Source organism: Orycteropus afer, unplaced genomic scaffold, assembly GCF_000298275.1.
Source record: "Orycteropus afer afer isolate SDZICR_OR568_19922 unplaced genomic scaffold, OryAfe1.0 scaffold00009, whole genome shotgun sequence".
Taxonomy (NCBI): Eukaryota; Metazoa; Chordata; class Mammalia; order Tubulidentata; family Orycteropodidae; genus Orycteropus; species Orycteropus afer.
The window spans coordinates 5,970,470-5,984,950 of NW_006921596.1; the positions used below are offsets into that span (position 1 = coordinate 5,970,470).

The 14,481-nt window shown below is 42.7% G+C and overlaps 1 protein-coding gene across 1 annotated transcript in view; it reads right to left on the reverse strand.

Moving 5' to 3' along the window:
- SHCBP1 (SHC binding and spindle associated 1) overlaps positions 1–10,461 on the reverse strand; it is a 36,346-nt gene extending 25,885 nt beyond the window's left edge. The window contains exons 1-4 of the mRNA XM_007946771.2: positions 10,353–10,461; positions 6,746–6,913; positions 6,446–6,561; positions 4,121–4,329 (exon numbers count right to left, since the gene is read on the reverse strand). Coding sequence (XP_007944962.1) covers positions 4,121–4,329; positions 6,446–6,561; positions 6,746–6,913; positions 10,353–10,461 — 602 coding nt within the window. The remainder of the gene's footprint in view (positions 1–4,120; positions 4,330–6,445; positions 6,562–6,745; positions 6,914–10,352) is intronic.
- Between the last annotated feature and the right edge of the window lie 4,020 nt (positions 10,462–14,481).

Below are 14,481 nucleotides of genomic sequence, written 5' to 3' on the forward strand. Positions count from 1 at the left end.
AAGAAGGTAGTATTATCAAAGTTAAATCACTGGCTCAAAATTTCAGGGGTTTAAGGGGGTAAAAAGTAAATTGTTTTGAGTAAGTTAAAATATGCTATCAACTATAGCAAATATTACACAACACTTTCATGTCCTACCATCACTAAAATACTCATGACCTTCTTTTGATCAACTAGAAAAGTTTTCTCCACAATAATAGTTCTGTTAGGATGTCTTTTTTTTTAATTGATCATTTGTAACTGGGTAGATGGTAGTGCCATCTACTGAGATCAGAAAGACTAGGAGAGAAACAGGTTTGGGGTTGAAAATAGAGTTCCATTTCACCATGAAAATGGGTTGAGATATCTATTTGACCTCCAAGTAGGTGATGTCAAGTAGGCAGATGAATATACAAGTGCAGAGCTCAGGAGGTCAGGGCTAGAGGTAGAAATGTGGGAGCTGTCAGCACAGTGATAGTATTAAAGCAATGACTGACATCATCCGGGGACATTGATATAAAGCAGTTCTCAACCCCAGCTGCACACTAGAAGCCCCTGGGGAGGTATTTTAAAAGCATCAGTATTTTTTAAAGTGATTTTTAACAGATTTTTATTATGGAAAATTTCAAACATATACAAGGCAGAGAGAAAACAGTATATCATGCACCTATCACCTAGCTTCAACAATTATCAATTCCTGGCAATTTTATTTCATCTCTACCCCACCCTTACTTCTCTGCCTCCCTCCCCCTACCACCTTGACATTTTGAAGCAAACCGTAGACATAAATCATTCATAAATTTTGTTATGCCTCTCTAAAAAATAACTTAAACAAAAAATTCAGTGTTCCAATGTCCTTCTCTCTTTAGTTGCTGCCACTGCTGTGGTAGTTGTCTTGTTCAGACCAGGATGCACACAAAGGTCAGCATTGCATTTAAATGACACCTCCCTAGCATCACTTTTATTCTGCAGATTACTCTTCCCTCTTTTTCTCCTTGAAATGTAGTCGTTTCCAACACTATGAATTTTATTGATTATATCCCCATGGTTTTGTTTCACATGTTCTTCTACTTCCTTTACTTCTAGTAAAGTGGTAGTAAGATCTAGAGACCTGATCAGCTTCAGGCAAGATTTTTCAGCAAGAATACTTCAAGGGAGGTGTAATGTACTTCCATCAGGATGCACATGTGGCTGACAGTCTCTCTTTTTGTGAAGCTAAGACTGATCAAGGAATTCAGGTGCTATCAGACTGATGCATCCACTCAATCTACTACAAAGTTCCCCATCCATTTCTCACCAAATGGCTTTAGTAGCCACTGATGCTTATTGCTTCAAACTTTTATTTTAGTAGTGGTTGCAAAACAGTGATATTCTGATCCTACCATTCCTTTTTCATGTATTAGCTGGAATATTTCTACAAAGAAAATACCCAGGTGACTCTATTGCACTTCTAAGGTTGATTACAGAGAGAGAAGAGTAGATGGCCGAGAACTGAGTCCTAATTAATGCCAACATTCTAAAGTTTGAACATGAGAGGAAGCACCAACCAAGGTAATACAAAAGGAAAGCCAGTGCAAGACCAAAAAAGAGAGGAAGATGCTAGCATACGTTATGACTCAGCAATGGCACTCCAAAAGACTTGAAAACAGACTCAAACAAATACTTGCACACAAATGTTCACAGCAGCACAATTTACCAAAAGCCCCTTAGTCCAAAGGTGGAAATGACCTAAATGTCCATCAGTGGATGAATGTACAAACAAATTGTAGCATATACATAGAATGGAATTCAGCCTTAAAAAGGAATGAAATATCAATACGTACTACAACATGGATGAACAGAGAAAAAGTTACACTAAGTGAAAAAAGCTAGTCACAAAACCACATGGTATTATGATTCCATCACATGAAATGTCCAGAACAGGTTACTCTATAGAGACAGAAGGTGTCCCTGGGTGATGCAAACAGTTAACACACTCAACTGTGAACCAAAAGGTTGGTAGTTCAGGTCTACCCAGAGCCACCTCCAAAGAAAGGCCTGATGGTTACTTCCAAAAACATCAGCCACTGACAACCCGATGGAGCACAGCTCTGCTCTGACACATACAAGGTCACCATGTGTCAGAATCGACTCAGTGGCAACTGACTTAGTTTAGTTTGGGTTTCTTGTCACCTAGTCAGGAAAGACTGTAATTCTTCTTCATAGCACTCACTGCAGTTTACAATCACATGTATATCTCTATGTGATTAGTGCCTGAAGGCTAATCTTCCACCTTTACAATGACAGCTCCCTGACAGTGACTGTCTACCCTTAATTCAGGACCCTGTACTCAAATATCTATTGAATAAAAAAACAAATGAAAATTCATGATTTGACCTTCTCTTGTCACTGCCCAGACCTGAGCCTCAAAATGAAGAACACGTTCAGCCAAGTTCATCTTCAAGTAACACCATTAGCAACTCCAGATACTTGTCTTTCTACCCACTTCTACACTCATAAAGAGAGATGGATTCCTTTATTCCTAGTTCCCTAAAATCATCAACTACTGCTTTACCTTTAAATGCTTTAATTGCTGCATTTTACAAAAAATGATAGAAACCTAAGGGGCTTATTTAAGTTCTGGACTGAAACCAGTTCTTCAGATTTAAAATGCCTGGCCTAATCCTGAACACCTAGGGTTAAATGTTCCTGTATACAGTTAGAGATTTCCATGAGATGTCAGAAGCTGGGCCTAAGACACTGCTTCTTTATAAGTTATCCAAATTAAGCTCAGCAGAACAAGGTTATCTAATTATATAGAGAGAAACTAGCAAATACTATTAAATTTCAAAATACTAAGCACAATTATTAACATTATGATCATTACATTATCCAGCCTTCCAGCTCCTGGAGAAATACAAGTCCATTTCTAAATAAAAAAATTAAGCGTTCTTTAGTAAATATGTACATACATACATACACATATATATACACACACACACACACACACTCTAAAACCAACTCACTAACTCACTGCCATCGAGTCCATTCTGACTCATGTGAGTAGATTGCCCCATCTTCCTTCCATGGAGCAGCTGGTGGGTTTGAACTGCCAACCTTCTGGTTAGCAATCAAATGCCTTAAATACTGTGCTACCAGAGCTCCATATAGAAAGAGAAAGAATCCATATATGCATTCCAAAAATTCAAAATTATCTGAAAAACTAAGAAAAGCATACCTGTTAGTCGAGGAGTACACTGTATGAGTGGAAATCAACTGAGCCAAACAAGCTGAAAGATACCTTCCCTCAAGTATCCTGCAAGTGGCTGAGAAGACATCTTCTTTGACCAGACACAATAACATGTATTAGCTGCCAACGAAAAGCTCGATGGTTCAAACTCACCAGCCACTCTACAGGTGAATGAGGCAGTCTGCTCCCACATAGATTTACAACCTTGGAAACACTATGGGGCCATTCTACTCTGCCCTAGAGGGTTGCTATGAGTTAGAACTGACTTGACAGCCATGAATTTGTTTTGGTTTAGTCTTATCAGTGCACAGGTCACAATATATCACCTTCTCCACTTTTTTTCTTTCTTTCTTCTCATATTCAAATATGCCGACCATAAAGCCTTCAATCCTAGAACTCTGAAGTCAACTTCTAAATGCGTATAAATGAAATTAAGAATCTCCTACCTCTGGTAGCATAGTGGCTAAAAGCACTTGACTGCTATCCAGAAGGCTGGCGGTTCAAACCCACCAGCCACTCCTCTGAAGGAAGACAGGGCAATCTACTTCCATAGTGATACTGCCTCAGAAACCCAAGGAGGGGTCGCTATGAGCTGGGTCCAACTCCACAGCACATAACAACAACAACAACACCTTTTGTTAACATTTGGGATAACTGGATAAAGAGTATATAGAATGTATTATTTTTTCAAAATTTTCTAAGTCTAAAATTATTTCAAAATGAAAATTTCAAACCCATAAAAAAGGTTTCATTTAAAAGACTCTCCCATCTCTGAATATTTTAAACTACAGCAATGATGCAATGACCAAGTTTATAGGTTGGGTTTTAAATCTGGGTCTAATACAGACCAGACTGCCTTCATTTCACCCAACATTTCTGGACACAGGTTATTTTCATCAACTTCTCTTCCTACCTGACATGCTCGATTGCAAGTGCTGTCTGATCAAACTCTCCAGAATCATCGAACACCACCCACAGCTCCTGCAGGGGCAACCGATGTTCCTTCAGATCAAGCAGCTCATTCATACACTCCAAGGTAAAAGTGCTCACTCGAGACTCACAGAGGTACGGCTCAGCAAGCCTCACCACTGCCTTCAACCCAGAGAAGTCCACGTCAGTGACCTGAAATTTAAAACAACATGGCTTGACTTAATACAGGAAAATCAAAATCAAGACACGCAGAAATCGCTAGTAATGGCTTGATTGTTAAAAAAGCATGAATGAGGGGGAAGGAGCCTCCTTCTGTGATACAAAGGATAAACAAGGCAGGTCTGACTTTTACTCTCATGGAGCTTACACTGTCATTGGTGACACGAATGAATACGCAAACATGATGACAAATATGTGACAGAGAATAACTAGCAGCAAGCAGTGCCTGGTTTTGCCAGGCTGGTCAGGGGAAGTCCCCTCCCAGCTGACATCAGAGGGATGAAAAGGAGGCAAGCACCTAAAGAGCCTAGGCAGGTGCTAAGGCCCTGTGGTGGAGAAGGGGAGGAGGGGTGGGATGGAGCAGCAGATGAGATGAGAGAGAGAGACAAGGGGACCAGGAGTGAAAGGACTCAGAGGGGCATGGGCCTTACATGTTCTCTACTGCAATGAGGAACCAACACTAGACCCTTAGTAAGTGCAATGAATTAAAGGTGTTAAGCACATTTTTCTTTTAAATGTGGGCAGAGAGACACTATCAAAACCAAATTAATAGGTCTAAATGACCAACATTGGCACAATCCAAAATCTGAAAATTCAAAAGGAACAGCTGCAACCCACTGCTGGTGTTAGGTGCCATCAAATCAGTTCCAGCTCCTAGTGACCATGCGTACAACAGAACGAAACGCAGCCCAGTCCTGCGTCATCCTCATATCACTGCTATGTTGAAACCCACTGTTGCAGCCACTCTGTCAATCCATCTCGTTGAAGGTCATCCTCTTTTTCGGCAACGCTCTACTTTTCCAAACATGATGTCCTTCTCTAGGGCTGGGCCTTCCTAACAACATGTCCAAAATACATATGACAAAGTCTCGCCATCCTCACTTCTAAGAAGCGTTCTGGCTGTGCTTCTTCCAAAGCAGAATTGTCCATTCCTCTGGCAGTCCATGGTGTTTTCCATATTCTTCGCCAACATCATGATTCAAAGGCTTCAGTTCTTCTCTGATGTAACCCACTGCCTAGTACATGATCATTGCAGTATGTGATGTCATTTTCTAAAGGAGCTGCAGCAACAACTTGGATTCACACTCCCTGGTTTAACATTTTAGTTCAGCAAGGTTCTTTGTGGTCCAGTTAACAAACACTAAGAAAAATTCACAGCTGTAATTAGAGTGCAAATTTAATGTAAAAGGCCCAGTCAGTTGAAAAATAAGATTGTTTTTTACTTTCGGCAGTGGGACACATTATCAAGAGATTAACCGCATCTCTACAAATTTGTTAGGCAACAAATGGGCTAGTTTTAAACTGCCTATTTGGTTTGAGCTACTTAATGGGCTACAACTAAGAAGGTAACAAATTAATTGAAACTCCACTGACTTCATAATTAGGTCTCTACATTTTTTAAATGATCTCAAATAATTCCTCCACTTCATAGGTTTATAATCCAATTCCCCTTGTCAAAGGGCACTGAAACTTCAACTACCTCAATTCCCTGCTAACTCCTCCTCAGTTGCTTTTAAGATTTGCAAAACACTTTATATACCACAAGGAGCCCTAGTGGCACAGTGCCTAAGGCATTTGACTGCAATCCAGAGGTTGGTGGTTCAAACCTACCACCGCTCCGTGGAAGGAAGAGGAGGCAATCTACTTCCATAAGAATTTACCACCTTGGAAACCCAATAGGGTGTATTTTGAGTTGGAATCTACTCGGTGGCAGTGAGTTTTTAGATACCATAAGGAGCCCTGGAGGCACAGTGGTTAAAGCACTCAGCTGAGAACTGAAAGGTTGGCAGTTTGAATGCACCAGCCACCCCGTGGCAGACAGATGTGGCAGTCTGCTTCCATAAAGATCTACAGCCATGAAACCCTATGTGGCAGTTCTATTCTATCCTATAAAGTTGCTATGAGTTGGCATCGACTTGATGGCAGTTGGGGTTATTTTTGTTATACACCATAGCAATTAGATGTGAAAAACATGCTATTTTCAATCAGCTCATAAACTTTAATTAAAAATAAGCACTCTGGCTATCACAGTCTGAAGGAAAGTGCTTTTAGCTAGAGACAAATGTCTTAACAACAGAATTAAATTTACCTCAACCAGCACCTCGAACACATTAGTGTGCCAGACTGCCCGCCATCCAGATGGTTCAACGACCTTCTCCAAGAACTCAGCTGTGAATTCTCTTACCTCAGAGGCCTTGCAGTCAGCTACAAACAAATTAAACACAATAAGAAATGAAACTGCATAAAGTAGAGAGAAGTTAATAAATCCATTAGGTCTACTTCCATCAGTGCCAACAACTGGCAGTCTGAGACACTAAACAGACAATCTACTTTAAACGAAAAGGATAACACACAAAACATAAAAGAGAGAGAGAGAGAACCTACTCACCTAAAATGTAATCTTGATACGCTCTGAACCGCTCATAGAACAGAAGTTGACTTGTTTGGAAAATTTCCGGGAAAAGTGTTTTACTTTCTAGCACAAAACTTTGTAAACTAGTACCTGCCTTATCATGGTTGCTACAGTCACTGCATGAGTCTTCCTCTTGGAACAAACCTAAAAGAATTAAAAATAAGCAGTCTCAACTATCCCAGACACTTTCAGTGTTTATAAATTGTCTTTTTCATATCCTTGCTTAGAAAGTCCAAGCAAAATACCAGCTAGGATTTGGTTATGCTGTTTTACTTACCTCGATCACTGTCAGAAAAAACAAGTTTTCCAAACATAAAAACATGTCAGATCCAAGATCTACTTCAAAACAACAAGAGCTTAAGAGTTTTCACAGGTTAGGTTTTTGCTCTTCTGTGAGGTTTACCAAAACCAAACCAAACTCATTGCCATCAAGTTGGATCTGACTCATAGCTACCCCTCCCTGGGGATTCCAAGGCAGTATCACTACAGAAGCAGATTGCCCAACCTTCCTTCTGAGGAGTGACCGGTGGGTTTGAACCGCCAGCCTTTTGGTTAGCAGTCAGATGCCTTAGGCACTACGCCAACAGAGCTCCCTCTGTGACATTTGGGGAGAGGCAAAAGAAAGGGTTGGTTTGTTTTTTAATTCAGTGAAAACCACCCAAGTTCTCCTTAAGAGGATACAGCTATGATCTTTACTAAGGAGTCTTGGTGGCATAATGATGAAGAGCTTGCCTGCCAACTGAATGGTCGGAGTTTGAACCCACCAGCAGCTCCATGGAAGAAAAGCCCTGGCACACGGCTCCTGTAAAGATTACAGCCTAGGAAACCATGTATGACAGTTCTACTCTGACACAGAGGGTCACTATGAGTCAGGATGGACTCAACGGCACTCAACAACATGATCTTCACTAGGAGGCAGTGGTGGGCCAGTGGAGAATTCCCATCTTCCGTGAAGGGGACTCAGGCTTGACTCCCAGCCAGTGCACCACCTGTCTGTCAGTGGAACTTGAAAGTTGCTATACTGCTAAACACGTTGCAGAGGAGCTTCCAGACTACGACTAAATAAGAAGGCTTGAAGCAGGAAGAAAGGCCTGGTGATCTACTTCAGAAAAGCAACAACAAAAACCACAGCGATCACTAAGATCTGACCCCAAGGAAAGCACAGGACTAGGCCCAGGGGTGCCACCCACCTAGATGGCAGCCAACAACACGATCTTTATTACGGCTAGCTGCTTATAATGGCCAAGGATCTGATCGTCATTTCATTTGTTCCAGAACAATTCTATAAAACTGCATTATAAATAGGGACATAGCTGATTTTCTATCGTCCATACAATATCAGCCTGTAAACGGCCCCTCAACAAACAGGGATTAGAGAGTCTTAATAATGCATAAGGTTTACTTCACTGAGGCTACTAGGTGCCTCCTCACTAATTTCAATGACTGTGTCTAAGGAAAAGATTAGAAAATGCTAATCACATTAGGTTGGGGTTGTGTGTAATTATGTTTCATAAGGTGTGATTCAGCCAGTGGCATATCTAATTCTGTGTAATAAGATGTTTTTAAAAGATGAAATGCCTACTGACTAAAAACAAATGCTGAGGGTACCATTTAGACCAGCAGAGCAGTTTCCAGTGGGGGTTTCAGGGAAAGGATCCGAAACCGTTAGGAGCAGCAGTTGTCACACACACACCAGTTTATTTTCTCCTTCCTCCAATTTCTTTGCCCTTTTTCAGGCCACTAGAGTCACTTGACCTCCCAGATGATCCAGTACACTCAAGGGTCTATCATTCACAAATACCAATGCACATGAGCCGTGGAGAGCACCTATACCTAATTAGCTGTGTGACCATTTTCTCATTGCCTCAGTTTCCTTGGCTATAAAGGGAGGGTAAAAACAGTACGCCTACTTCAACTTAAGTTAGAGAATTAAATAACAATTCCCATTATGTGGTAAAGGAGCTCTGGTGGCATGGTGCCTAAGGCATTTGACTGCTAACCAAGAGGTTGGTGGTTCAAATCCACCAGCTGGTCCACTACGTTCGTAAAGATTTACCACCTAGACAACCCAGTGGGGGTCGCTATGAGTGCGAATCAACTCAATGGCAGTGAGTTTGATTTTTTTGGGTATTACGTGGTGAGGTCTCTAGGTGGTGCAAACTGTTTGCCCTTGACTGCTATACTACAGTATAGGTTGGTGGATGGAACCTATAGCTGTTCCATGGAAGAAAACGCTTGGCTATCTGCTTCCCTAGTGCGATAAAAGCACTCAGCTGCTAATATAAAGGTTCGCAGTTTGAACCTATCAGCTGTTCCAGGGGGGAGAAAGAGGTGGCAGTCTGCTTCCGTCAAGATCAACAGCCTTGGAAACCCTACACAGCAGTTCTATTCTGTCCTATAGGGTAGACATGAGTCAGAATTGAATGGACAGCACACAACAATAATCTGCTTCCTTTAAGACTGCACCCAAGAAAACCCTATGAGCAGTTCTACTCTGTAACACATGGGATGGCCATAAGCTGGCATTGACTTCAAGGCAACTGAGAACATCACTTAGTAGATATAAATGTATGTTGAATAAATAACACTCTACATTAGCAGAATTCCTTATAGCCATTTTGAAAGTAATTAATCTTCACACATCATTCCCTCTTCACAATTCTGTAGGACCACTGTCTCTGACTGCCAGATGGGAAAACTAAAGCCAAGTGACTTTTGCTAGTTTACAAAGTTACTAAAATTAAGTAACACTTGTATTTTCTTAGGAGCTCGGTTGGCTTAGTGGTTAAAGCATTTGACTGCTTAACCAAAAAAGTAGCTCTTTCGAACCCACCAGCCCAGGACGGTCTGTTTCTATTAAAGATTTACATCCTTGGAAACCCTATGGGGCAGTTCTACTCTGGCCAAAAGGGTCACTATGAGTCGGAATCGACTGTGTGGCAGTGGGTTTGGTTTTGATGGGTTTATGTTTTCTTGCTTTGCCAGGGCTCTTTCCACAATACCACTTAAAATATTAAAGTGAAAACTCTGAATCAGCTTAAAACGTCAAGGAGAAAAGGGGGGAGGGACTGCACACAGAGGTCGAAAGGACTGAGAATTAGAAACCTGAGTCCTAGTTCTAGACTTTTCCAAACTGGCTCCCTAAATTCTGGGGAAATCGATTGTCCTCTGTGCTTAGGGAAGCTAGCTATGTCCAGAGTTCACGCTTCCTCCTTTTTCAGGAGAGAGAAGTGTGCCTCACGACCTCTTTCGTGATACAGATGAAAGCCATGGCCCTTTTTTCCGCAGATAAATGCGCAAAAAGGCCCATTAAACCCATCCAGGAATCGAGAACTGGGACTTCCTGGCTCAGTCGAACTCCATGCAGTCTCGGGAGAAGCTGAGGCAAGAGAAGGCGAGGAGAGGGGAAGTAGCCCCCGGGAACCTCCCAACTTTGGCATCCAGAAAGCGGATCCAGGGCTCGAACAGCCCTCACCGCCAATCTGGGTGGCGGGTCTGAAAGTGTCCCGACGCCCCACACCGCCGCGGAGATGGCCCGCCGCTAGGAGGCGGCTCCTCAGGCCCAGACAAGGCGGGTGCTCACCTTTCTCTAGGCTGGCCGGCTCCTCCTCGGCCGTCCAGCCTGTGCACTCTGGCTCTGGCGCCATCGCCTCCGACGCCAGACCACCACCCATCACCAAGCCGTTCGCCATTTCAAATTTCCGCGGGCTACCGCTTCAACCCGGTACTGTGATGACGCTACCACTTCTGATTGGAGAGTTGGACAGAGGCGCTTGGACCAATCAAGAGAAGTTTTGCCCTCCTTTGTTTCCGCACTGTATCCACCCTCTTTGCTACCTCCAGGCTCTACTAACAACGCTCTTTCGCCATCTACTGTCCGGGCGGACCGCTCTTCTCGTCCAAGCTCTTGGGACAAACTTGAAAAGTTGAATTGGCGCATAATTTGGGATGATTTCCGAACAACTAATAAGCCAATCCTGAAAATAGAATAAGGAGGAAAGCACTGGTTTGGGTGTCAAAAACAATGTTTAGACTTGTTTCTGCCATTACTGGTGATTTTATCTTGTCCAAATCATTTCAGCTCTCGGATACGCATCTTCAACCGTAATAGGAACTTGATCTGGGTGCGCTCAACCCTTTCCACCATCAAGAACCATTAAGTAGATTTTTCCCCTTTTTATTCACCAGGAGCAACTATAACCTCAAACTGTAATAGTCGGTTGCCATTGAGTCAGCTCCAACTGAAGGCAGCCCCGTGTGCATGTCAGAGTAGAACTGGGCTTCATAGGTTTTCATGGCTGATTGTTCAGAAGGAGATCACCAGGACTTTCTTCTGAGTGCCTCTAGGTGGACTTGACATCCTGTGAGTCAGGAAATATTAATTTTCCCATTTTACAGATAAGGAAATGGAATCACTAATAAGTCAAATAAAACTCACTCACTGCTATGGAGTTGATTTCAGCTTTTACCGACCCCCATTGGGTTTCCAAGAAGTAGATTATTGCCTTATCATCCTTCCACGGAGCAGCTGGTGGATTTGAACTGCCAACCTGCCAATAAGTCAAATAGCTTGCCCAATTTACCCAGCAGAGCTGGGAGTTGAAGCCAGTTGGACTCCAGAAGTTACAGTTTAAGGGATCTGGTAGGCTATCACCAGTCAGAGCCTACTTCAACTTAAGTTAGAGAATTAAATAACAATTCCCATTATGTGGTAAAGGAGCTCTGGTGGCATGGTGCCTAAGGCATTTGACTGCTAACCAAGAGGTTGGTGGTTCAAATCCACCAGCTGGTCCACTACGTTCGTAAAGATTTACCACCTAGACAACCCAGTGGGGGTCGCTATGAGTGCGAATCAACTCAGCCAGATGGCAGAGGTTACTAGGACACCAACTGGGACAAGTCCCAAAGAAGGCAAAAAGCCTTGACGACAGCCTATAAAGTTGTAACCTGAAAAATGCCGGGGTCCAGACCTGGAGCAGTGCAGCCAATAGTCCACACTAGAGTTCAAGGAGAAGAAGAGAGTACAATTAGGAGGTGAACCAATAAGAGATAGACAGGGGCTCAGTGACTCCAAAAACTACTCGCTCTGCTTAGCGCTTACAGTCAGGGTTTTTATACTAAAGGAAAAAGAGACTTAGTATGTATATAAGATTAGTTAACAATTTTCCAAATGTTAGATAGGGCAATGGGTAATTAAGAAAGGAATGTCTCTTGTGAAAGGCTTCACTGGTGTTTGTCAACGCCCAGGTGGCTGGGTCCTAAAGTCTGGCCCAGGAGCCTTTCTTGACAGAGATGGTTCTGTCTTAGATCACAGGGTGCAGCAGGAACTGATAACTGTAGCTTAGAGAGAGAACAAGTTAATTATAACACCAGGTAGAAGCCAGGTTTTAAAGAAATGGCGTCTGAACTAAAAATACGGAGTTTTATTCTAACAATATGGAATCATGCCTAACAAAGCAAAAAATCTTTATCCTCCCAAAATCTTAAATCCAGAAACCAAATTGGTTGCCCTGGAGTCAATTCCAACTAATACCAACCCTATAGGATAAAGCGGAACTGCCTCAGAGGGTTTCCAAGACTGTCATCAATGTGGGAGCATAGCATCAGGTATTTTCCCCTGCAGAGCCACTGGTGGGTTCAAACCACTCAGCTTCCTGTTAGAGGCTGAGCACTTAGTCACTGCACCACCAGGGCTCCCGATCACAGGTAAAACCTTGGCATTTATTGCCTTCAGGGAAAATCTTGGGCTGAGTTCTCTCAGCTCCCTCACAGCTGAAGTGAAATGGAGCCAGAAGAAGCAACTGTGGAAATCTGCACTTAAATCAGCTAGCTTTCTCCAGGTAACAAGATTTCTTTGCCTCCTGTGGGCAAAGACCTTACAAATATTTATTGAGCACTATAAGAAGTTCAACAGGAAAACAGAAAATCAAGATGAGCATCAGGCCTTGAGGACTAAGCTCAAACCACTAAACTTCCAATTAGTAGCTGAGCACTTAACCACAGTGCCACCAGGGCTCCTTACAAACACCAGAGTGGCAAGATTTCTGCTCACCCATTTCCCTTGGTGTTGGAGACGACATAGCCCTTTTCTTGCTCAATTCATGATCATTTCATCAACCCTCAAGATCCAACCCAATACACATAGGTAGAAAGGCAAGAAAACAATTTAGGAGATAAAAAAAGATGGAACCCAAGCCAGGGCCTCTGGAAAAGTATTGGAAAGGAGTAGGAAGCAACAGCATCAGAGCCAAAATAACTATGCTTTTGCAAACCCCATTAAGGACAAATTATTTATTAAACTGGGTATATTTGCTGCACACCACCCTTCTACATTCATTCTTTGTTTGCTCAACTGTTTTCAAAGAGTTTCAGAGTTTACCCAAAAGTGGAGATGTTTGAGAAGGACATATTTCATAGAAGCTTGTTCCCACTGCCCCCTCCACTTCCCCCCCACACACACACACACACACTCATCCTAAGGAAAGGGTTTTCTCCTTCCTCCTTTTCCATCCCTCCACCAACACAATCTTCTACCTGCCCTAAGGTGGAGTGTCACCCACTGTTTTCTGGGCTGTTTTTTTTATTATTGTTACTTAATTTTCTCATTACTGGGTCCTTACACTATCTACAAATGTGTCAGAACTAACTACCCTCCAAAGAAAAAACTTCCCAAAATCCAAGAACCAAACTTCTCAGCAGCAGTGCCTTCCCTCCCCTACTCTCTTTAAAGCCAGTGGCACCCTCCAGGGGCCTTTTTCCAGCTCCATCACCCTCCACCCCATGGCAGCAATTGGCCAACCACCACACCCAGTGTCGCATTACCCAACAAGCAAGTTAAGCTTGGGTTTACTTGTATTTATTTACTAATCTGTAGTGAATAATTGCACATTTTTTCACTGCATCAAAGATTCTGCTTCCAGATATGGCTGGTATATGTCTCTCTCCCAACCCCATAGCACCTTCCTACAGAATCAAAACCTCTTTTCAAATTTACAAACCCGGGTGGCATAGTGCCTAAGTCATCTGACTGCTAACCAGAAGGCTGGTGGTTCAAACCCACCAGTCACTCCTCGGAAAGAAGGCTTGGCAATCTACGTCCATAGTAATACCGCCTCAGAAACCCAAGGAGGGGTCGCTATGAGTTGAGTACGACTCCACAGCAGTGGGTTTGGGTTTTTGGTTTTGGATAGGGATGGAGTACCCAGTAAGCAAGGTGATATTGTTAGGGTTGTGGGTCAACATGGCTGGGCCATGATCCTCAGTAATTTGGCAGCTAAGATATAGTTTGGCAGTTATGTAGTGATGTAGTATTCCCTGTGATAAGATCTGATATAATGTAATTACTTCCATGATGAGATCTCCTGTGAGCAGCCAATCAGTTAAAAGGGACTTTCCTCACAGGTGTGCCCTGCATCCAATATACATGACCTTTTGGCAAAGTTCTCTGACCTTTTGCTCTATCTGGATCCCACATCTGGTTCATCATCATCTGACCTCCAGTTCTTTGGACTTAAGCCAGTGGCCTGCAATACTCTGCCAGTCTTGGGTTCAGGCCCTGTAGCTATGTGAATCAGAAGAAGCCTCCAGTCTGACAGCTGACCCATGGACTTAGGACTTGCCAGACTCTACAACTGCATGAGCCATTTCCATGAGATAAGTCAATCTCTCTCTCTCTCTCCATATATATATATATATATATATATATATATATA